Source organism: Mytilus galloprovincialis, chromosome 1, assembly GCF_965363235.1.
Source record: "Mytilus galloprovincialis chromosome 1, xbMytGall1.hap1.1, whole genome shotgun sequence".
Lineage (NCBI taxonomy): Eukaryota > Metazoa > Mollusca > Bivalvia > Mytilida > Mytilidae > Mytilus > Mytilus galloprovincialis.
The window spans coordinates 111,781,136-111,807,460 of NC_134838.1; the positions used below are offsets into that span (position 1 = coordinate 111,781,136).

At 30.8% G+C, this 26,325-nt stretch overlaps 2 protein-coding genes across 3 annotated transcripts in view; both read left to right on the forward strand.

The window, feature by feature from the left end:
* Positions 1–10,119, forward strand: part of LOC143051808 (THO complex subunit 1-like) — a 23,286-nt gene extending 13,167 nt beyond the window's left edge. For both annotated transcript variants that reach the window (XM_076224764.1, XM_076224774.1), the window contains 7 exons: positions 873–973; positions 3,785–3,902; positions 4,489–4,589; positions 4,960–5,175; positions 7,913–8,184; positions 9,091–9,278; positions 9,558–10,119. In XM_076224764.1, coding sequence (XP_076080879.1) covers positions 873–973; positions 3,785–3,902; positions 4,489–4,589; positions 4,960–5,175; positions 7,913–8,184; positions 9,091–9,278; positions 9,558–9,656 — 1,095 coding nt within the window. In that variant the 3' untranslated portion in view covers positions 9,657–10,119. The remainder of the gene's footprint in view (positions 1–872; positions 974–3,784; positions 3,903–4,488; positions 4,590–4,959; positions 5,176–7,912; positions 8,185–9,090; positions 9,279–9,557) is intronic.
* A 3,863-nt stretch (positions 10,120–13,982) lies between these two features.
* On the forward strand, positions 13,983–26,064 carry LOC143065056 (E3 ubiquitin-protein ligase RNF14-like). Its single transcript, XM_076238411.1, has 9 exons — positions 13,983–14,172; positions 17,593–17,703; positions 18,607–18,694; positions 19,513–19,741; positions 21,552–21,671; positions 22,467–22,649; positions 23,159–23,258; positions 24,401–24,544; positions 25,879–26,064. Exons 1-9 carry the CDS (start codon positions 14,089–14,091, stop codon positions 26,062–26,064), a joined length of 1,245 nt encoding a protein of 414 aa, XP_076094526.1. The 5' UTR covers positions 13,983–14,088.
* The last annotated feature ends 261 nt before the right edge of the window (positions 26,065–26,325 follow it).

Genomic DNA, 26,325 nt, shown 5'->3' on the forward strand with positions numbered 1-26,325 from the left:
GGAGATATGTTTTAGTACAGATGTTAATCCTCTATATTATTTTACAGTTATCAGACTTGCAGTTAAATGACAGTAACTAAAATATTATTTTTCAGTTGTTAGACTTGCAGTTAAATGACAGTAACTTTAGGAGATATGTTTTAGTACAGATGTTAATCCTCTATATTATTTTACAGTTATCAGACTTGCAGTTAAATGACAGTAACTATAATATTATTTTTCAGTTGTTAGACTTGCAGTTAAATGACAGTAACTTCAGGAGATATGTTTTAGTACAGATGTTAATCCTCTATATTATTTTTCAGTTGTTAGACTTACAGTTAAATGACAGTAACTTCAGGAGATATGTTTTAGTACAGATGTTAATCCTCTATATTATTTTTCAGTTGTTAGACTTACAGTTAAATGACAGTAACTTCAGGAGATATGTTTTAGTACAGATGTTAATCCTCTATATTATTTTTCAGTTGTTAGACTTACAGTTAAATGACAGTAACTTCAGGAGATATGTTTTAGTACAGATGTTAATCCTCTATATTATTTTTCAGTTGTTAGACTTGCAGTTAAATGACAGTAACTTCAGGAGATATGTTTTAGTACAGATGTTAATCCTCTATATTATTTTTCAGTTGTTAGACTTACAGTTAAATGACAGTAACTTCAGGAGATATGTTTTAGTACAGATGTTAATCCTCTATATTATTTTTCAGTTGTTAGACTTGCAGTTAAATGACAGTAACTTCAGGAGATATGTTTTAGTACAGATGTTAATCCTCTATATTATTTTTCAGTTGTTAGACTTACAGTTTAATGACAGTAACTTCAGGAGATATGTTTTAGTACAGATGTTAATCCTCTATATTATTTTTCAGTTGTTAGACTTACAGTTAAATGACAGTAACTTCAGGAGATATGTTTTAGTACAGATGTTAATCCTCTTCCAGTATCTTACTGCTCAAGTTAGATTTAAAAGGTAACTTTTATATATTACAGTTCATTTGTGTTTTCATGAAATGCTTATCTTGTCTGGGGTGAATTCTTGGTTGTCTTTTTTTCCTGGCAAAGTTTGAGCTGGTCCTGTTGTATGGATATTTGAGTAGAATATTTCTAGACCTTACATTGTTTCAAATGGCTGCAAATATTCATTCACTGTGAATGTTTTGCTTGTGTTCTTTTTTGTAGAATGTTCCCAGAGTCAATGGAGTCCTTCTTTAAGTAAATGTTCCACCCTCAAAGACCAGCCAGTTTTATTTTTGGAATGTTGTTTTAATGGTTTTTGCTTTCCTTATGATTAAAAATGGTTTTTGTGTGCATAATTACATACCTCAGTTCCTTTCAACTGCAAATGTATAATGCCATTTTGAAATTCATGTGAGAACCATTGGCATTAATTTTATGGATAGATGCAAGTTTAGTGACGAAGATTATTTCAATTCTGCAGTTTGTTACACCATGCTCCATTGGATGTGTTTGTTTAAATATCCTACTGTTCCAAACATTACCAATCTGTTAGTTTTCTCTGAAGTATTTTAATCTATAAGTTTTACTAAATGATGGGAGCTTTAACTGTTAAAATGTTTTTTTTTTTCTACATGAATTTGGCATATAGTTGCATTCAAGTTTTTATACGACCGCAAAAATTGAAAATATTTTGGTCGTATATTGGTATCACGTTGGCGTCGGCGTCGTCGTCGTCCGAATACTTCTAGTTTTCACACTCTAACTTTAGTAAAAGTGAATAGAAATCTATGAAATTTTAACACAAAGTTTATGACCACAAAAGGAAGGTTGGGATTGATTTTGGGAGTTTTGGTCCCAACATTTTAGGAATTAGGGGCCAAAAAGGGCCCAAATAAGCATTTTCTTGGTTTTTGCACTATAACTTTAGTTAAAGTTAATAGAAATCTATGAAATTTTGACACAAGGTTTATGACCACAAAAGGAAGGTTGGGATAGATTTTGGGAGTTTTGGTCCCAACAGTGTAGGAATTAGGGGCCAAAAAAAGGCACCAAATAAGCATTATTCTTTGTTTTCGCACAATAACTTTAGTATAAGTAAATAGAAATCAATGAAATTTAAACACAAGGTTTATGACCACAAAAGGAAGGTTGGGATTGATTTTGGGAGTTGAGGTCCCAACAGTTTTGGAATTAGGGGCCAAAAAGGGGCCCAACTAGGCATTATTCTTGGTTTTTGCACCATAACTTTAGTATAAGTAAATAGAAATCTATGAAATTTAAACACAAGGTTTATGACCATAAAAGGAAGGTTGGGTTTGATTTTGGGAGTTTTGGTCCGAACAGTTTAGGAATAAGGGGCCCAAAGGGTCCAAAATTGAACTTTGTTTGATTTCATCAAAAATTGAATAATTGGGGTTGTTTGATATGCCGAATCTAACTGTGTATGTAGATTCTTAATTTTTGGTCCCGTTTTCAAGTTGGTCTACATTAAGGTCCAAAGTGTCCAAAATTAAACTTAGTTTGATTTTAACAAAAATTGAATCCTTGGGGTTCTTTGATATGCTGAATCTAAAAATGTACTTAGATTTTTTATTATTGACCCAGTTTTCAAGTTGGTCCAAATCAGGGTCCAAAATGAAACTTTGTTTGATTTCAACAAAAATTGAATAATTGGAGTTCTTTGATATGCCAAATCTAACTGTGTATGTAGATTCTTAATTTTTGGTCCCGTTTTCAAATTGGTCTACATAAAAGTCCAAAGGGTCCAAAAATAAACTAAGTTTGATTTTAATAAAAATTGAATTCTTGGGCTTTTTTGATATGCTGAATCTAAACATGTTCTTAGATTTTTGATTATGGGCCCAGTTTTCAAGTTGGTTCAAATCAGGATCCAAAATTATTATATTAAGTATTGTGCAATAGCAAGAAATTTTCAATTGTACAGTATTCAGCAATAGCAAGAAATCTTCAATTGCACAGTATTGTGCAATAGCAAGAAATTTTTAATTGCACAGTATTGCACAATAGCAAGAAATCTTCAATTGCACAGTATTGTGCAATAGCAAATATTTTCAATTGCACAGTATTGTGCAATAGCAAGAAATATCTAATTGCACAATATTGTGCAATAGCAAGAAATTTTCAATTTGAGTTATCTTTCTTTGTCCAGAATAGTAGTTGAATCAACTTAAATCATTGTTTTATACAATATACAATGTATATTCACTTTTACTACCAACTGATAAATTAAAACAATCTTTACCATTCAGTGATAACAAGCACTTTATTTTACATTTTAATATTTTATGATGTATTTAAATGAGCAGTTATTGTTGCAAACTCCATTAGAAATTTGAATTGAGATCAGTTTTGGAAAAAGGGAAAGGGGGATGTGCAAAAAAATGGGGGTAGGGGATTAAATTTTTCTCATTTCAGATTTCATAAATAGAAAGAAAATTTCTTCAAACATTTTTTTGAGAGGATTAATATTCAACAGCATAGTGAATTGCTCAAAGGCAAAAAAAATATTTTAAGTTCATTAGACCATATTCATTCTGTGTCAGAAACCTATGCTGTGTCAACTATTTAATCACAATCCAAATTTAGAGCTGAATCCAGCTTGAATGTTGTGTCCATACTTGCCCCAACCGTTCAGGGTTCAACCTCTGCGGTCGTATAAAGCTGCGTCCTGCGGAGCATCTGGTTATAATGATGAAATCTAAACCTTACTTAATGGTCTTGTTATTTAAAGTTCCCGTGACATTAAATAAAAATGATTTAAAGTTGTTTTTAATTTGATTTAGTATGTAACTTTTATGTTCAGTTCCAGCCAAGTTTTAAGTGAAGATAATCTAACCTGGACAAAGGCAACGCAGGATAAAGTTTACCAGCTGATCAGAGAGACTCCTCCTGATGGGGATTCATTTGCTAAAACTGTGGAAGTAAGCCATGTGTTTAGGTGTCAGAGATTAAGAGAAGTTTTGTGATGTTTTCTTGGTTTCCCCTAAATAAGCATCACAGCCACCAAAAGACACACATTTTACATATAAAATTTTACGTCAGAGATTAGTTTTCAGATACATGAAAAACTTACAATCACTTACAGTGGCATTAAGATACACAAGGAAGTAAAGCAGCATCACATAAAAGTAACTTTTATGAACTTTAACATCCATTTAAAGATTTCTAATATTAAGCAACCTACAGTCTTAAAATTTAAAGGGTTAATTGAAAGAACCATGAATTATCTTGTTTTCAAGTTTATTTCCATATAGCGCCATGTAAGATAGAATAGACTTTTGGTGCAAATACATGCTGATGGAACTTATAGTTGATTCTAATATAACATGCTTCTTTCACTTTGTGAATAAACCCATGCTCACTATCACTCGGGCAAAAATAATCACGAATATAATTCCCACTCATATCAAAACTACAATAAAGTATAGCTTGCATCAATTATTCCTTTATTAAATTACATAACATTTGTTTTTACTTGTTTAACTCTACTACTATTTATATTTGCAGCATACCTTGACTCGTGAAGAATTCTGGAATAAATGGAAGAACGATAGTTGTCCTAGTTTTGAAAAGGAGCCCATGTCAGAAAATCCTAAGCATAAAACAAAGTATGAATAGCACAATTTTTTAATTATTTAGATGGGAATATAATTAGATGTCTTGAAAATGTTAATAAACAAGATTCAAAACTTATTACAAATTCAGTAACCTCAGAAGAGTGTAAATTAGATGTAAATGATTTTAAAAATTGATGTCAATATCAAAATCTTAGAAAGGTAAAAAAAAGAATATGGTGACAACCTCTAATTTGATTTTGAATAGGGACATGCACATATAAATCTTTGCAAACTTTGCTTGTTTGTTCACATATATGTACTGTGATTTTTAATATGCCTCCTTGTGGAAGAATTTATTAATTTGAATCATTTATATAAGCCACCAAACTCACCACACATGTGAAAAAATGTACCTTTATAGAGCAAAAAGACGATGGGTTGGAGATGATTTACAAGCAAGTGGTGGAAAGTTTGTGAAGATGGGAAGTGCTGAATTAACAAGATTATGGAACTTGAGTCCAGATAATATGGATGCTTGTAAAGATGAGAAAAGAGTCTTTTTACCATCATTAGAGGACTATTTCAGTGACGCAATAGATCAAAATGATCCAGAGGCCATGATAGAGGACCAATATAAGTAGGTTTTGCCTGTATAAAAAACTTGGTTATATTTCCTAATTAAATAGAAATATACATTTTATTGAATGAAGAATTTATTTTTCCTTTTTTCCATACTGATATTCTTATTTGGACACCAGTATAGCTAAGTTACAAATAAAAACAACCTATTAATAAATCTGGGGAACCCATTTGAATTTATTTTAAAACACCCCCTCCAGAATAAAATTTCAAAAAACTAATTTTCTTTTTAGATTTAGTAAGCCATGAAAAAAGAAAAATTGGCTATATTTGTAATATGTCTGTTGTAATAGTTCACATTTGTAGAAAATTAAAATGTTAAGTTAGGAAGGAGGTTTCTTATATGGACCATAATTTGCTATTGGGCTCGTTTCCTATAACTATAGAAAAGTGATAAAAATGTGTATTACTGTAAGAAAAGTTGTAACTACATCTAAAGATGCCTTTATTTTTATCAACATACAAGTGTATGCTACTCTTCCCTAGAAAAAAAATTGAAATTAACAAATTTTAAAGATTATACGACCGTATTTTTGTGTCGTTTCTCGCGTTACTTTTCGCTTCCGAAGTGCATAACGCTGACTGATTTATAGATAATCGTCATCGGCAAATTCGTAACTTTTGCTTTCAAATAATAAAGAACATCGACCAATAAGAATAGTCAGAAGAAAATGCCGAGAACTATAAGTATTTCTGTAGCAGGTGTAAGAACACTAGCGTTACTTTGGTTTCCAATTTCGTAACGCAAATTTTAGATGATGTAATCTGCTTTGTTGTAATAGAATTCTTTATAACAATATGTAAATATGAACTCTCGCGAGATGTTCAAACATGTAAATCAGAGATGATTTACATTCTAGTTTTGTTCTTCGTAATAATTAAGTTAGAAAATGACGTTATCGTTATGCGTTACATTTCAAACGAAACAGAAGTCCAGTTATTTCCTTTTTTTTATTAAAATTGTTTTTGTCGTTAAGTTCTAATCATTTCCGGTCATACGTGAAACATGTGACTAACATGTGATCACGCCCTTACGGCCGGATGTATGAAATACTAGGTCTAAACATTGTTTTTGTTTCCAACGGGATGTTAACAAACATAATCTGTAGACTTGTTTCGTCTTGTTTAAAAAAGGAAAATACAATTTTCAAAGAGATTGCGCCGGGGGTCTATTATTTTTCCTATGTGCATAATGTTACATACGATCTTGTGTGAAAATAAATGCCCAATGACTTGACAAAATCGATTTCAGATTTGACAGACGTTATAACACACTTTGTTTCCTGATAACGATGTAAAGGGTCCTTGGAAAATTCAATAGACATTACGTCTCTTATCATTGTGCCGATGCTCGTTAGATTGATTTTGCTTCAGCAGTAAATATTACTGGATATTTTAGGTGAATAAAGATAATTTAATAAAAAATACATGTTAATATACCGTTACACTTGGAATGTACAAAGTTGGTATCTTTGTCACAATTTTTAATTATTTTTTTTTATTCATGTTCTGCAAACACTTTTCAGAAACGCAATAAACTTGTCAAAGGAGAAGTAAACTTTTACCATGCATGACTTGAAAGGAAGTACTTTATTGATTTTAGCCCACTAAAGTAGGTTAAAATGTGGAAACCATGTAGATGGTGTACAGGTCTCAAGTATCACATGGTGCCTATTTTAAAGATTTTAATTCCAAGTTAAAAGTTTTTTTCTTTACTGGATTTAAAGAATTTTACATTGCCAATGATTTGGAATAAATTGTATATAACTGGAATTTCAAAACCAAATATAAATACATTTTTTTGGCTAAAACATCAAGATGCAACGATTATGGTATCCTGTATCAATGAAGAAAATATGGAAATTTCTGAATAACTTGTACTAATTGTTTTCAAAACAAGCACATATTTAGGAGTTTTATAATACTGTTACATTTAAGATGGATTTTAAGAAAAAGTATACTGTTCAGATTATTTTAAGCAGATTTTGCAATAAAATAAAACTAAAAAAATGCTTTCGGTTTCTTATGGTTTCCTGTCGCGTTTAAAAAAAACTTTAATTTAACATTGAAAATAGATTTTAAATATGAACATGAAGCAAGTAACACTAGTAATGGTGTTCATTTATGTCTTTTGAAATATATTGTGCAAAATAAAGAAAATAAAGATAGGTTTCCTGTTTGGTTTCCTGTCACGTAAACGGTGAATCAAAATGTATTATTTTTTTCTTGAAAAACTCAATTGTTCCATTAATACTATTCTAACACCAACACAACCCACAGAATAAAAGTTAAAGTTTTAGAACTTATAAAAAAGGATACAAAAAGAAACCAAAGGCCGAATACCAAATTATGGTCCATATGTATCTATGATAAATGTCACCATAGATTTATTTAACAGTTAAATATTTCTTTTTAATGTAGGATTGTGTTAAATATTTTATATCTGGTTTCCCTTTCCATTGGTTAGGTTTTAAAGTGTTTTTTTTTTATGATAGTCCATTTCTCAGTGCTTGACAGTTTAGATCTGTTTCCTAGAAAATGTACATGACAGGTTAACAATGAATTATGTGGTATAAAAATTCTTTATGAATAATAAATTTCCATAGCAATACTGATATTATTGATTTAAAAATAATTATGTTAGCAGGTGAGATATTTATGCTATGTCATTTCAATATATATATACAAGTAACACAGAATTACCCTTTACTGATAATTGATTATCATCATTGCAGGTTAATTAATGACCAGATATTCCAATGGAAGTCATTAAGATTGTTAGCCAGGAGGAGTCCTCACTTCTTTACACATACAAACACTCCTGCTGTACCTCAGCCACAGTACCTAGAAATGATGTTAAATAGATTGGCAAAGGAAATCCATCCTACCACTGGTTCCCAGTCAATACAGGAGAACCAGGTGGAAGTAAAGACAGACATTGGTGATGAGGAAGAGGCCATTAAGGAATCTCAGGAGGACAATGATCTCAGACAAAGTGGAGACCAAGGTAATGTTGGTGTGTGTGTCTGTGTTGATATTATTAGCATACAATTTCTTAACTCTCGGTATGAATATAATTATTGTGGTAGCAAACAAACATATCGTTCATTATGTCTGTCTGTCAGTTCATTGAGTATATTCATGTAATCCTAGATAAGAATTTCATGATAACTCAATATACTTTAAAAAAAAAAAGGCTTATATTATTACATCTACTGTAGACTTACTTATATTATTACATCTACTGTAGACTTACTTATATTATTACATCTACAGTAGATTTACTTATATTATTACATCTACTGTAGATTTACTTATATTATTACATCTACTGTAGATTTACTTATATTATTACATCTACTGTAGATTGACTTATTTTTATTGCCAGGTACCAATTTCATTGATTGAGCAAAACTGACATTTTCATGGATTTTCTATTTTATTGTTTTGCCAAAGTCTGAATTTAAGCATATTGAAAATTTGTTATTCACTAAATATCAAACTTTGTGGTTCACCTATTAACCGACATAATCCACGAAAATTGATATCTTAAAAATAATGAATCCACAGTACATCTTTAATCAGTATATAAATATGCAAGGTGAATACATATTGGTTGAATTATAACGTATCTCTAATAAATCATTTCACAGTTTCCACAAGACAACACTGGCAATACAGTTTATACAACCCTTGATGACAAGTATACTAGCTGGGTATTTGAAGGAGGAAAATCCTATCTGTAAGGGAAACAAATTGTCTTTTTTTTTGCAGATTTATAGCACGTCTTATAGCACTTTTCTCTTACTAATAAATCAAAAGGGACACTTTGGTAACCTTGGTCCTTTGCATCGGCTAATATATTTGATATTATGTGTGAAGTTGCTAATCAAAGTTTGCTTTATTTTTAAAGGAAAGGATGATGAAATCAATGAAGATGCTTTAACACCCCAGCTTATTGAGGAATTATCAAAACAGGTTGGCAGTATGTGGAAGAGACTTGGCTTGGAACTAAACTTCCAGGAGGATGATATCTCCTATTTTGAAAAAGAAAATGAAAGTACTCAAGAAAGAGCATTGAAAATGTTAACTGTTTGGCAGGTGTGTACTGGTTTTAAATCTATAATTAAACAATTTACTGCTGTATTGTTTAAAATTATTGAATTTATAGAATCTTGACCAAGACAATTAGTTTTTGAATACTGAATGCCCTCATTTGTTGCATATGCTACATATTTACTATTGACATCACCAAGCAAATGTTTTTTATTTAAAAGTATTTCAAGTATGACAGAACTGAATGAAGCTGTAACATTAAAATATTTTTATGTTTAAGGTAACTTCTATTTTTAAAATCATAAAAATTCATCTTAATTGTAGGAAACTGATCCAGACAGAGCTACAATATCCACAGTAAAAATGGCCATGAAAGAGGTTGGAATGACAGAGGCCATGGAAGCTGTATTTGGGGTATCCTGATGCAATGAAGCAAAAATAAAATACTTTGTGCTAGAATAATCCATCACCTCCATAGGAGGAGTTGTGGGAAAAATGACATTGTGAAAAGACACCAACATGCAATATTGTAAAGAACGTCGATCATTAAGAAATGTTTATTGTAACGTATCATAATTTTGAAAAAGGCAGCAATAATACATATAATGTAATAAAAATTACATAAATAATCATATATGACAAAATGTTAACTTTCTGATTTTTTTCTGATTTTTTAATGTAAGAAAATTGATTATGACTAAATACTTGAAAGTAATATAAGTCATTGAAATATGTGTATTGTCAAATTGAATAGAAAGAATGAGTGAAATAATTAATATTGTATTATAAACTCATTTTAGTATTTTTTTTATTTTGATATTCTCAAATGGATGTAACTTCTGTTTAATTTGTATTTTGTTAAGAATAAAAACCATTGAACAAATAACATTTTCTTCTTCTGTGTGGCATGTAAAAATACTTACAGGTAAGTAAAGCTCTTTCAAAGTTGTGTTATTTATACCTGCAAAACACAATGAAAACACTATTGGGATTGCTAATGCATGACAAGAGTACACAAATGTCCTAAAGTTTCAAAAAACATGATTACTTCAGGGCTAGCTTAGTTTTTTAAGGCTATTTATGAATGTTAGTTTTTACTCTCAGCCTTAAAGTATTTTGAATTAAAGGTTTGATTTTTTTTGTTTATGAATTTTTAATAAAACGCAAATTGTATCGTACAAAAAAAAAAAATAAAAAAAAAAATAGACATTCTTAAACAAACAAAATATATGTGTACAACATCTATATACAGTAAGGCATCAATTGTTAACAAGATAATGATAAAACAATTTCTATCTGGATTTGATATTTAAAGAAGCACTTATACCATACAATTGACATTTGGTTTGATGTTGCTCATGCACAATGACACACTGTATTGTATGTTAGACATGCTTCATTTACATTAATATGAAATATTAATAAGGAGGTGCAGTAGGATTACCAATGGGAAAACAACTTTATTAAGATCAAAAGACAAAGATGTGAACAATTAAAGGTCATTTTTGGGCCTAAAGGACAAAGTTTGAAACAATTCAAAATTTCTGCAAAAATAGACATAAAACAATCATCAGAAACAGCAATGAACAACAATCATTGGATAATTAAGATCCTTGCTTAGGACATGCAAAAAGACAATATGACAGGGTTAAACATATCTGTGAGTGCATAATAGATATTGGTTTAGAAAATCTACATTTACTTATCCAGCAGAATAGAACAGAACATATTTTATTTCCAATTAAGGGCCCACAAGGGGCATACAGAGCATACATGAATAAGGCAAAAGAATATTGATTTGCATAGATACATAGATACAAACAATTTTTTACATACAGTTACAATACAATTACTAACTCATATTCACTTTAATAAATTTACCAACAGCATTAAGGACCTGATTGTCTTCACAGTTTAATAAATAAATAAATTTATGCTGATTATCAAGTATAGAAAAATTTGGAATTCTTTGGCAAACAAAGTCAAAGAGAGCATCTCTATCTGATTTAAAATTTTCTCAGTTAGTTAAAAAATGGATTTCATCTTCAACACAGCCAGAGGAGCATTTTTGCAAATTCTTTCATTTCGTGGAATATTTGAAAAACGACCAACTTCAATTTGAAGCTTATGAACAGAAATACGTAATTTGCATATAGATCTTCTAAAATCAAAGTTCTTAATTAAAGAAAGATAATTTTCATAACCAAAATTCTGCTTAAATTTCACATAATTAAACAGTTTTCCATCAGAAGCTTTATTTTGGCTAGCATACCAATTGCTAATATATTTAGTGTGAATTAATTTACTAGATATGTTCAAAAATTTATATTGTCCGAAATGTTTTACTTCTTGTTTAATTTCAAAAACTTCTAATACTTTTTTAACAAATGAGAACCAAGAAGTTATGTTAGATTTGTGAAGCTCTTGGCTGCATTTATAAGCATCTTTCAATAGACTGAATTCAGTTGTAAGATTTTCAAATCTATACCAGTATTTTACAATATGAGGATATGTCCTAATCATGCTGTAGTTATGGGAATCATTACAATGTATTCCGTTAGGTATTCTGTGTATAGATAGAAGTACATACCAGACAAATGTCCACATCAGCAATAGAATATAGAAATAAGAAGAAATGGTATGAGTCAATGAGACAAGTCTCAATATGTAAAAAGTAAACATTTATAGAATGTACTAGAACACACCCGTGATATCGCAGGTCCGTGACTGAATTAAAGTATATAACTATGTGAAAGCCTTAATTTAGCCTGGATTTTAAGTATCTGATAAAGTCATGCTGATTATAAGATGCACAGTTTTCTCTGCTTTAAAATATTTCTGTTTGAACCCGTCGACCTGGAACTTATCAATAATTGGTAATATTAATTATTTGGAAAACAAAAGGGCCTGGAATGGAGTAATTTTAATCAACAGCATTGGCTAACAAATTGGAAGCAACAAATCTACCTTTACGCCTTAATTTAAATCATCATCTTATAAAGTCATACGGATTAAAATGCTACAATAGGAAACAATGTGACTATGATTGAATTTAGTAGTGTCAACCCTCTGATTATGACCTGTGTATGTAGCAAATCATAAATACACTGTTTGGTGGTGAGCCTGTTAGATGCGGAACGTACAGATAAGGTAATAGGTAACAGGTGAATATACTTTTGGTATCGGTATCGGATTCGCCTAGGAACTTGCTAATTATTGGCAATATTAATTATGTGGAAAACAAAAAGGGTCTGGAGTGGTGTAATTTTTAATCAACACCATTGTCCTATATTAGTTATATATAAAGTTGAATTCTTTGATTTGTTGTTTTTACCCCATGACGGCTAACAAATGGGACCTCCTTACTTTAGTATTATAGATGCTTTATGATAACAAGAATTATACTATGCTCTGTTCAGTCCTGTGTTGAATTTTATTCCATTTTTCAAATAGTTAAAAATTGGGAGTTCTATAAATGAAAAACATGCACATTAAGGTCTAGATCTGGCACATCAGTTAATGCTAGTAGTCCTTTGTTAATTTATGTACCATTTTCATTTTGCTTAGTTTCTTCTGTTACCTATTCTGACATGCTCAGACTTTTTTAAACTGAGTTTTACTGTGGGTATTTCTAGAGGTATGGGGGAGGGTTGAGATATCACAAAACGTGTTTAACCCAACCACATTTTTGTTCCTGTCCAAAGTCAGGAGCTGTGGCCTTTGTTAGTCTTGTATTTTTTAAAAATTTTAGTTCATTTATATGTTTCTGAGTTTAGTGTGATGTCCATTTTCACTGAGCTAGTACATGTACACATTTTTGTTTAGGGGTCAGCTGAAGCCATCTTCAGGGTACAATATTTTTCATTGTGTTGATCGAAGACCTATTGGTCTTGGGCTGTCTCCAACACATTCCCTGTTTCAATTCTCAATTATATCATTAATACTTAGAATGCTATATAAAAAAAATGTATTAGGCAGCAACCATTTGATTTTCTGGGGGGGCTATGTTTTTTTTTCTGGACAAATTTTATTTTTCGCCTCTGGCGAAAAACAATCTATTTTTTTCGCGACTAGTCGAAAACATTTTTTTTTTCTTTCAATTTTAGCATTACATATAGTGGCAGCTGAGGGTACAACAAAAATTTTTTTTTTCTCAGAATCAAAAACAAATTATTTTTTTCTCCAAAAACTGGAAACAAACTTTTTTTTCTAAAAAAAACAATAGCTCCCCCCCCCCCCCCCCCCCCCAGAAAATCAAATGGTTGCTGCCTTAGCATCTGGATATATGTTTCTCTTTTTAAAGGCTTAATTATTTGTCAAGCTCCCCTTAATTTGAAATTGTAACAGAATATTTAATTTCCTGATCAGCTGATTTTGAGAAGTTCTTACAGTAATAAGGGCTTTTCTAATAATATATATACAGTGTTATTGCAGTTTTACAAATTTTGCCTAATATCTAAAATAAATGAACAATACCAAATATTAAGGATCCTATTTTTACATAATTTTATATTATTTTCATTAGGGGTAGGGTGTTTTATTTGTACATGTTTATTAACTGTTGTTGAATTTTATCATTCACTATGCACAAATTATCACTTATTATGACCTTAGATACAAAATTGTAATCCGCAAAACTTACATTTCCTTATCCGTAAAATTTCGTATTTTTTAATTTTATTTAGAGGTCTTCAAAGTGCTTATAAAAGTGCGAATACAATAATTTCACAAAAAATCAATAAGGACATGATTTTAATCAAAGCAGACGAAAATGATGGATCCTGAAGAAATGTGATGTTTGATTGTCTGATTGTCTTGTCAAATGTCGTGACAGCTTTGTTTAACTAACACATACATGGCCGTAGCAGGTATTGATTGTAAAACAGTCATAGAATGGTCCACCTGCTTTAGCGAAAATTTGAATGTGCAGAATGATGAGGTTTGTTTTTCTGTTTTCTAGGTTAATGACCCCTTCTGTGTGTTTTATAAAATTTTCAAAGTGCTACAATACCAAAGCAGTAAAAGTACAGAATTAAAGTGACCTACCATTTTTTACAAGTGTAATGGTGGTCACTTTGTTTACTTGTCTATATTCTATTTATATAAATATATGGGGAAATAGGTTAATGTTAGTATTACTTATAGTTCCGTAACTCTTCCTCCCGAGACCAGCCATGTAATTATGCTTGTCAGGACTTCCTGCTTCTTGCACGTGCCCGACATCCAGCCCGGCCGGGCTCGTTGTCCCTAGGAACTATAAGTATGACGTCATTCACCGGGCAGTCTACACTTAGGATTTGAAATGAGCAGACGCTCATACCGTTTGGCTTGTAAATATGGAACTTCACAATGACAAGTAGACTATCCACCACCGTATATTGTATTATTCTCATTGCAACTTATATTCAATCATAATGTATGTCTTTAAATAAACATCTTGTTTATATTTACACGTTTTGCGTAGTTTGTCCAATATCCCAGAACTTTGGTAGACAAGGGGAAAACGAAGCCAGTGGAAACTTCCACTCCCGTTACACATATAAATGATATATCATAGAGGAACACATCTTCGCTAGCCATGGGTTCCGATGGAGAGGAGAGAAGTGGATCGTAATCCTTGGCTAGCGAAGATGAGAGGAACATTGTTCAAAGCAGTACTTATTATAGTCCAAATAATTATGACGTCTTGCAATGCTATTTTGATTTTTTTCTGGGACGCCTTCCAGAAAAAATGAGTATAGCCTTGCAAGACGTCATAGTTATTTGGAATATACTAGATAAATATTTCATTCAATGGGAAATATAGTGACAAGTATTATCTCTCCTGTAAATACAAAAATCTCAATCTTTTCAATGATTGCCTCGTTTTAGAAAAGATGTTATTAATTATAAATTCACTAGAAAACATTTTGGTAAACATTAACAATAAAATTAGATTGATATATTGCTAAAGTTCTGAAGTTCAGGATGAATTCCATTGGAATCGATTGATTTGCAGCAAAGATCAATCACAGGCACTAGACGTTCTGTCAATTGTAATAAAATATTGGCATACATTTGGAAAAAAATAGTGTCCATGTATATAAAATATATCCATGGACCTTTTTCTCCCCATTGCCCATATTTTATTACTTAAACATTGAATGTGAAAAGGTTGAGAAGACAAAAAATACATGCAGTGGCGTAGCTACCATTGATGCAACGACAAACTTGCATGCATAAACGAAATGGCAAAAAAAAATCATAATTAAAAAATCATAACAGTCAAAAAAAGAAAGAGTGTGATTGACTGTCATTATATATATAGGTGTTTCAATTTGTCAGAAAGGTTTCCATGTTTTCAGTTCAGTTTTGTTGTGCTTACATCAGTAAATACAATTTTAGACCATCTACTAATCAAACAACGAGATCAATTAGGAAGAACGTTTTCTTGCCCAGATGCTTCTTCAAATCAAATCAAATCAAATCAAAAGATGCTTCTTCCAAACAATCTGAAAAGTTTGAATCAGGACCTTCAAATTCGCATTATTTCGCGCCTACTAGTCAATGAGAAGATCAGTTTCTGCTGGAAATTAAAAGGTGGGTTGCATGATAGCTTAGTTATCCATCTAAGAAACCAGACAAACTCGGTCCATTTGAGATGACGCCATAGAACTTTGCCCAAATATATTCTGCATCCTGCAAATACTTCTCACCATGCCATCCTATCGCTATTGCTGAAAGCTCTTCCAGCACTATAAAACGCAAAAAAACGTATCTGATATCGACCATGGGACAAATATGTATTTCTTTACTTGCACTGCTGCATACCGGTAGTCATTCTGATTTTGACATTGACACTAAAGAAGTTATTGACACGTTTAACAATGCTGGGCAAAGGAAAATGTTACTCTTCTATAGGACCTTGGTTGTTAACTACAGTCTTACATATATACGGTCTGTAACATAGGAATGTCACATTCATATATCACCAAATTAAAAATTGATTGTTTGAATGCTTTGTTTTCGTATGTTAACATATATGTCATGAGATGATCCAGTTCTCTTACCCTTTCTTTCACTGAAGCATAATAAATTGGCGAGCATTGTAATGTTTTTAGATTTTTTTAGTCAGTTTAAGGTCTTTGATTTGATATATAGCTTAACACTGAACTGTGCATACTTCACTACAAAATTAACCATCTTAGATTGAAAAAGGATTCATTTTCTGCAAAAAAGGGTCCAAAAAAAGTTTCCCCCTCACTCTGCTCAGCGAAATATTTTACCTCGCTACGTTCGGCAACTTCTGCATGCAGATCATTATAAGTCTAAATACGCCACTGACATGTACAGAAATTGAGAGGACCTTTTCTTGAAATTGTTTGAAAAAAGGGAAACACTTTTAACCATAAGATACCTACTTTTAGAACTTACAGATATTTGTGGTGAGAATGGATTTCATCAGTTAGTTCAAGAGCAATTTGAAATAAAATCACATTCCAACTTCCAAAGTAAAATGATGAGAATATAATGATATACTGAGGATTTATAGAACACAAGATGTTTAAGCAGAAATGAGCACTAATCAAATAACAAAAAAATGAAACCATGAAAATTTCAATATAAAAACAGTAAAGAATTACACAATGGGGCAACATAAAAGAAGATATGAATTTGTTGAACAACAACAGGAAAGCATGACCAAAAAGAGACATACATGGACTCTGTAATATGTACATAAAAAAAGCAATATGCACCTTGAAAAAGACAGAAGGACACAAACATAAAGATAACCAAGTTTTCTTGTGAATGATGGTTTTTATCCATTGTTTTTGCATTTCTGCATTTTAGTCTAAATCTATATGAGTTTGAGAGAAACTAGGAAAAGCAAAATAAGATATGTACAAGAAGGTCAACATGGCCAAATTGTTACACTAGTTAACTAGACTATGATTTATTGCTATTAATTGATGTTTTATCTCTAAAACTGTAATTCAACATTGTACAAGACTTTCAAAAATTCCATGAAATAAATATTTACAGATCAGTAAAAAAAAAGATTACATTAAAGGAAATAAAAAAAAACAACATTTTTTTACCTGTGAGAAACTCAGGCTCTAATGTGTCAGCATCTTATTTTCACTTAACCATTTGTCTTGCATACATTGTTGACTTTCATTTTCCTGATGTCCCCTTTGATCCTTTATATGCAGTGTTCATTTCTTGTGATAAGTGTTTTATCATTTCTGTTCACACAACTGATCTCTTATTTATATTTTTATATATCACTGCAATAAATGATACTAAAGAAAAAAATCTAATGTTAGTAAATTTGTCATTTTTAACAAATATATTTACATAAGTGATCTCTATTTTATAGATCTTTGCCTGTCAGTCATTCTTTATTGGAGAAGAAGAGAGAAGATTTATATTGTTATCCAAAGGTCCAAGTGAAGCAACTGGTGGAAGTGCACAATTATTTTCTGTGCTGGTATATTATTAAGTGTTTTTCTAAAAAAAAAAAAATGGTTGTTTATAGCATACTTTTTAACTTGTCAGTTCAATGTACATGTGAATGATTTAAGAAAAACACACAATCGTAGGTCACATCACCCATATATTTGGGTGGATATGTATGAAACTTTACACACTGAAGGACGCCTCCGGGTGTGGGAATTTCTCGCTGCATTGAAGACCTGTTGGTGACCTTCTGCTGTTGTCTGTTCTTTGGTCGGGTTGTTGTCTCTATGACACATTCCCCATTTCCATTCTCAATTTTATTACAGTTATAAATTACTACCCTTAATTAGTATGTGCATGAAGAAATATATTTAAAGTTCTGCATGTTAAAGAGGAGATAATCAAATTCACTTTCTTCAATTCAATATTACAACATGTGGTATTATCAGATTCTTTGCAACTGACAGCAACCAACAACAGCAATCACTGAATTTCATAAAGAATGTGTTGGACAACGATGTTACAGCAAACAGCACAACATAGAATGAATTGTAAAAATCAGACCAGTACTAAGCACACAATCAACTACTTTTTGCGGGATTAACTTCAATTTGCGAATTTATAATTACTAAATGGTAACAAAAAGACAAAAGTCACAAAGAATCAATCTATACTATCTTGCTGAAAGCTAAAGCTCTATGCTAATATCAACTTATATTGAAGTAATTATGAAAAAGCAAATTGAAGTTATAATCCTGCAAAAATACAAGTGTTTGAAAACAACATCAAAGACCATGTTATAATAAGTCTTGAAAACTATTTGAGTCTTAGAATGAATGTATTAGTACAATGAGCAGAGTATGGGAACTGAAAATCTTCATATTAAATAGAATTCACTGGCTTCTAAAAAAATGCTTTTATTTTTATTTTCCAGTTTCTGGTGCCAGTGAGTTTGCCAAAGAATGAAATAAATGTTAATATCTGTTTACCATCACAGGATGTTAGTGATTGTCATAGCACAGGTATAACATTTTAATGAGTTTTATTTCATTTTAGTAAAGAATATGAGATAAATATGCATTGAAAACGGTTACATAATCTATTAGATTAGTGCTGTTGTTCTCTATAAAATCTTAAAAAATCTTTTTACATGAAAATTGGTAGATATGGTTACACTGAGGTATAATTGCCAATGTGACAACTATCCCCCAAAGTTCAAATTAAGTGGATGTAAGCAATTATAGGCGACCATCTACAATTAGACCTATATGCATGTTTTCTGATTTTTTTTACAGTGGAAAGAACATTTGCTGACATGACATGAATCCATTAAATACACAGATTTAAAGAAATATTAAATCCTATAATTTCAAGTCAAAAGACCTCAGGTGTTGCAGTGAATTGACCAGTTTACATTGAAAATTAACCTTAAAATTAAAGATATCAAGAACAAAAACTTTGAAAATTTTGAGGGAGTTAGAAGAGGTTAACACATTAGTTAAAATATCATGTTTTCAGGAAGAGCTTTATTCTCAGTTTTGATAAGAAAATATTATTGTTTTATACATGATGATAACCTTTAATTAATTTGAAAAAATATACAAATATTAAAAAGAAGATGTGGTATGATTGCCAATGAGACAACTCTCCACAAGAGATCAAATGACACAGAAATTTACAACTATAGATCACCCTACAGCCTCAACAATGAGCAAAGCTTATACCACATAGTCAGCTATAAAAAGCCCTGAAATGACAAATGTAATACTACCAATGATAACATGTGATTAAACCAAAATTTATTTATACACAGTTTCATGTTATTGATTTATTATTTCAGACATTATTGAAAGTCACCCAGTGAAATATTTGATACCATTAAAGTTGACAGTTACCCTACCACCAGAGTACCCCTCAAGTGCCTCACCCAAAATCACATTATCATCATCATGGTTGAATGGTGCTCAGCTGACCAGTTTGTGTTCACAACTTGACATTTTATGGAAAGATTATGAAGGGATGCCTATACTAAATACATGGATTGATTGGTTAGAACATAATACTCTCAGGTGAGAATTAGAGGATATCGGATGTTTTGAAAAGTTTCAACAAACATTTAATATCGTGGTAGATGGGGAATAATTATGAATATGTATATACTGTTTGAAAGTTTACACTTTTGTCCATAACGGTATCTTCTCTAGTAATGCTGAACAGAATGTCTTCATACTTTATCAGCAGCTTGTCAGTGATGAGTTGTAATGTATGAGCAATTTTTGGATCTGTCACACATCTACTTCTTGTTTTCCAATACTTTGAAGTATGAGGGGCATTTGCTTTGGTCTCAATGACTTTCGACTTGAAATTTTGTCATAATCTGCAGTAAATTAGGAAATACATTTCAGTGTTGGCACTCTTGTTATTATTGTTTGTTGATAGGGTATGTATTTTCTTGAAGGATAATTTTTTAGATGTTATGGGTTACACTGTAGTATTGATGTGAATGTTTATTAAATAATATCTTTTATAAAAGTGATATAATGTCTACCGGTATATGTGTAAAGCAAAATTATATCTGGGTGAAATTTGATCCGGAGGAAAAAATGTCACAGTAGTTGTTGTTATTTTTTTATCCGGAGGAAAATATTTCCCTGGGATATATTTTCCTTTGCCGTGAAATTCTATCTGGGTAGTTAACTTATTGAATAGTTCTTAGAAAAAAACTTATCCTTTACAAATACTATGAAATAATAATAGTGTATTTGAATTAAAGCTAAATTGTTGAAAAAAAATGTATGATAATGGGAAATAGTTCACAAATTATCATTGAAAAAAATTCCTGAAATATTCAAGTAAATATTATTCTTTTAAAAAGAAAATTATCATGAAACATAAGATAGAAAACCAGAAGTAATTTCAAAGGACGTAATTGTGAAATTATATCATGATTAAATAAGGTAAGTGAAATACATGTAAAAGTGAGTTGTTTACAGATCTCAGTACAAATATAAATTAAAAAGTAAAGGTAGAAATATAGTTGCATTACTACTGTTAACAGTAATGGAAGAATTTGATTATGATGATATTTTTAACTATATAAATATTTTTGAGTGGGGACAAAGATGTAATAGTTGATTATATGGAAATCAGATCAATCATAGCATAACAAATTAACATATTGGAACAAAAGCAATTTTAACAGCTGGATAGTATTTATCTATGAAATGTTATCTGTCTTATTTAATTATGTCGTAAGTCATCTTTTTATATAAATGAATATATAAAAAATAAGATTCAAGGAAAAATTTCACTATGAAATAGATTCAGGAATATATTATATTAATATCTTTAAAATATGAATTGCTCATAATTACTTCCCTTTTATATAAGTTATGCAAATTTGTTCTACCTTTGTGAAACATTTTATAATTATAGTCGGGTATATATTGATTGCGAGTAACTTACATAGTAGTCAATGGGACTCTATTTCACAAGGTTCTGTGAAATATGGTATGGCAAATATATACCGGTACATACTATCCGCATAACACAGATAGATTTTTACTCCTCTGGACAAAATCTACCTGTGAAATACTATGCCTGGAAAATAATTACCGTGACAAATTATCCCCAGGATAAAATATCACAGAGGAAGGAATAAACCGTTACATATGAAGTAAATCATTGCTTCAAGATGAGTGATACATGCATCTGTATGTTGCTTTTTTGTAATTGAAATATTAAATTAGGGTTTGGGCACAAAATACTGCCAAAAGACAAATACTTTGTGTTCTTTTTCTGTTAAGGCAATATGGAGTTATCACATTTAAACTGATTGAGGACTTGTCAAAAATAACTAATATCATATTTTGTTTCTAGTTATTTAGGTATAGAAGATGGAATAGATTTACAGATATCTAGGGGTAGCAGTGGTGAATTTGATGAAAGAGTTGGATTTGAATTTAATAATATTGAAGAGACTCTTAATGATTTATTCAGGTATAAAGCTGTTGTTCATATGGTATAAAAACTGCTAAAGTTGTCTCATGGTGACTTGTTGGTTTAAAAGAAGGGAGGTTTTTAGTTAAATCCAAAGCCAGGTCAAAATAAAACCTTTTTAAAAAGTAACATATTCTGCTTCTACACTAAGCATTCATTATTTAGGATGTTGATTCAGAATTAAAATAATGTGTCCCATTAGGATGACATGTTTTGGGGGATTAATTACATTGTGATCAATCATTGGAGGTATTCTGTACAACTCTACATATGGAGCACATATGAAAAGGAAATGTATTACCAAAAGCTTATTCAATGCTTACTTTTAGTAGTATTTGGTTTTTACATATTAATTGGAGAATATTACAATGCGACTAGCCAATAGATGATATTATATAAAAAAAAAAAGATTTTTATGCCCCATTTTTATGGCCCATTTATTATGCCCTATTTATGGGCATTATGTTTTCTGGTCTGTGCGTCTGTCCGTCCATCCATTCGTCCGTTCGTCCCGCTTCAGACTAAAGATTTTGGTCATGGTAGTTTTTGATGAAGTTGAAGACCAATCAACTTGAAACTTAGTACACATGTTCCCTATGATATGATCTTTTAATTTTAATGCCAAATTAGAGATTTTCCCCCATTTTCACGGTCCACTGAACATAGAAAATTATAGTGCGGATGAGGCATCCGTGTACTGGGGACACATTCTTGTTTTATTTTACTTTTACAGTGTTATGCTGTATATGTACACACCTTTTCTTTTTGCACATGTCTTTGTTTGTGTATTAACAGGTACAACCAACAAGAGGAAGCAGTAGATTTTATTAATCATGATCAGGAATGTTCCATTTGTTTCACAGAGAAATCAGGTCGAGATTTCTACAGTTTCTTGCCATGTAAACATTATTACTGTAAAGAATGTGTTGCTGATTTCTGCTCTATCCATGTTAAAAATGGTACAGTCCAACAATTGCAGTATGTGTTTAAGCATAATTAATGATGTTGGTATTTTTTTTGTACATAAAAAATAATCTTAATATAAAACAACTATTAATTAATCTGATAAAATTTTACTATTCATACAAAAAGGAAAACATTTTACTTACAAAAACATTAAAACAAATTAGCTCAGTTCTGGATGTGATAACAATGTCCTATTTTATCCAATGTTTAGATGTAACCAAAACTAAAGTGGTAGTATTCATTAAAGGTTAAAGAAAAACCTCATTTAACAAATATATTATAAAAAAATCAAGAGTAATTATGAAATGGTAATCTGAAACATGCTGCTTGTCATTTGTATAAAAAAGCATATTATTTAGTATAAAGTCAAACATAGTTGATTTCAATCATTTCATACTAAATATTTCTGAAGTTTTTACCTACAATAAATTAGAAAATATTAATATATTGAATGGTCATGTTTAAAAAATCAAAATATAAAATGAAATACCTCTATAATTGTATGGATTTATCTACTTCAGATGTTTAGAAACCAGTTGTAAATCAGAAATGAAACCTTACATCATTAAGGAAGTTTTAGATAAAGAGGAATTCAAGAGATGGGAACAACTTACTTTTCAGGTAAATTATCAGAACAAAAAATTTTTGCTTTCTCTACATAAGTACTGTTTTTTCTGGGGTTCCAGTATGTTGTAACAGGGCTATAAAATACTTTTTTCCCTTCCATTAGTTAGTCCATGAGACAATTTGGTTTCCAGGGATTATGCTGGAATTGATGTCAACTTGTTGAGATTATAGATACTAAAAATGGACTCAAATTGATACAGAAAAGGTTCTTCAAAATGATAAAACAAGAATCCTGTCCTTCATCTAGATGTTGTCTTTAACAATAAATTAAAGTTAATGTTAGTACTTTTTATCAAGCTCCAGTGAATGCATTTGACAGAGACTATAAAAAGTCCCCATTATAGTTTTATAAACAACAAAAACATAAAGAAATAACAAATAACTACAACTTGTATGATTCCTGTCTTAGAACAGGCACAGCATACAGCCTCCCCTTTATTGACAATCAGTGGAATAACCAGAGGCACATAAGAGAATGTACAATAAAATACCTGTAATAAAAGGCATCAACAGCACAATTACAAGCATGAAATAAATGAAAAAATTGTCACAGTTACAGAAGGCAAGCATGCACACTTTTAAACCTTATGATATCAAATTAAACTGTCCTTCACTGTAATGTCATTTGTTGTATTTCACAGTAGATATTATATAGCAACTTCATCAGGAAAATAAACCTTAATAACTTTGGTAGAATAATAGTTTACTCATTTTTGGAACTTCATACAGATAAGAGATAATAAGTTATTCAATTTTATTAACAGAGAAGACATAATAATGTGTTCAATTTATTATAAAGAAAACATTTTGTGGTCTACTTACACATATAAAAATAAGGAGATGTGGTATGATTGCCAATGAGACAACTATCCACCAAAGTTCAAATGAAGGGGATGTAAAAATTAATAGGCAACCATACAGACTTCATAATGAGAAAAACCCATACCGTATAGTCAGCTGTAAAAGGCACTGATATTAAAAATACTGGTATGAAACTATATAATTGAGAAAATTAATGGCCTAATTTATAACAAAACAATTTACGAAAAACAAATATGATATAGTTAAAGTATGGTATAATAGCAAACAAAATTACATTTATTTGATATGATGACTGTGTATATTTATTGTTTCAGAAAGGCCTTGATTCAATGGGAGACATTTCATACTGTCCACGATGTGAGATTGCTCTTATCACAGAAGAAAATTCTTTGAATATGGCTCATTGTGAAACGTGTCAGTTTTCATTCTGTTTGGAATGTTCAGAACCAGTCCATCCTGTGAGTTGTCTGAATTATATAAATATTATATTCCTGATATGAAAGGAGGGGTATGTAAGTTTGTCATTGGGTTTAAATGGGTTTACTAACTGCTCCAAAGGAGGGGATATAAGGGTTATACTCTGTTTTCCATATATATGTCTGTCAGTAACAGATTTCTGTCACATTCTTCTCATCAACTATATGTCATAGTTTCTTCACATATGGTACAGAGTTTCATTTGGTTATATGCAACATGTGTTCAGTTCCTACAATCATTGATATGGTCCAGGGCTTCCAAAACGGTCATATATTCCGGACATTTTTATAATGTCCGATAAAAGTCCGGCTGGGCAAAGCATGAAACGGTCATATACATTTTAGTTTTCAAGGCTTTTTCGGTCATTTTAACATAATTCACGATCTTTTTGACCCAACATTTTGCCTTTAACATCCACACATTTCCGGTCATAAAAGTGACATGATGATTAATTACTATTAAAACAACCCTTACTTCAATACTTTTTAATTTTAATCAAGGCTAATTAGTTGTTGGACAGGTGATATCTACCTGTTCAGGTGACAGGTAAACTATGTTCAGTACCGGACATCGTATATTAAAATTGATCGGTCTATTCACAATTATTTTCTTACATTTCAGCGGTTTGTAGCTCATTGATTTAGTCTAAAAGATTAAAATTTTAAAAGGTTTAAATGAAAAATCGTCAGAACTACGTTGAATGAACTAGAACACGTGTGCGCATGTGCAAAGGTGGGAAATTTAATTATGCATCCTTTATTTCTTCAAAATGCTAAAATTATCATTGATACCTGTATCTAAACATTCATGTCAAGTATTTTGTTGAAGAAATAACGTGGAAAGAGCTTCTTCACTCAGTCATGCTTTGTAAACGTACACGGATTTTACGTATCCGTTTATGGTCCATGTTTTACCATTGTCAAGTCAACATCCGGTTTTAGAAAAACGTGATTTTAAAAATGAAAATAAAGTTTTTGACATGTCATTTTGCACAAATAAAGAGTCTATGGCAGATATGAGCACGCTGATGTGCACACTTTGAATGATGCACTGCCAATTTAACAGTTTACATCCAAACATCAAATTCATATCAAAGTAAAGTTTAAAATCGTTTTTAATCTAATGTCTGATTACCATAATTGCCTTTTGTCACTAAGTCTTAAGGGATTAAAATCGGGATCAGATATAAAATGTCCGGCTGGCTCAAGTGTTTTTTGGAAGCCCTGATATGGTCATAATAATAAATTAACTGTTTACAAATCTAATAAGTAAAACATTAAACAGTTAACCATATAGAATTTATATTACATTTTAGGGTGAAATATGTTTCTTCAAAAAGGAAAACAAGGAAGAAGAAAAGAATGATATAGAAGGGGAAAATGAAAAGGAATTTCAGCGGAAACTAAAACGCATGGCGGAATCAAAAAGCCATGAATTTTTGAAAGAGAAATCAAAGAAATGTCCTGTTTGTAAAGTGAAAATTATAAAAGCTGGAGGGTAAATATAAATTTTATTATTGATGAAGAAGGAAGTATCCACATTTTTGTTTTTAAATTACAATTTCTAAAATCCTTTGATAATATTTTTATTACATCCCCTAAAGTGCATTTTCCAATTATACTGACTTTGTTTCCAAATTATAGAACTTTTTACAAAGGGAGACAACACGAAGGTAGGACAAACAATACTGTTAACCAACTTATTTTCGTAGATACTTTTCTGGTTGTATCCTTTTTAGTCCATTTTGTGGCTATTTAATTTT

Bases quoted from the DNA above. Each gene is read 5' to 3' on its own strand.
- LOC143065056 (XM_076238411.1), top strand. From the start codon at position 14,089: ATGGCCGTAGCAGGTATTGATTGTAAAACAGTCATAGAATGGTCCACC. The intron at 14,173-17,592 runs GTTTGTTTTTCT...TCTATTTTATAG, and splicing joins TGAATGTGCAGAATGATGAG to ATCTTTGCCTGTCAGTCATT. The intron at 17,704-18,606 runs GTATATTATTAA...TTTATTTTCCAG, and splicing joins CACAATTATTTTCTGTGCTG to TTTCTGGTGCCAGTGAGTTT.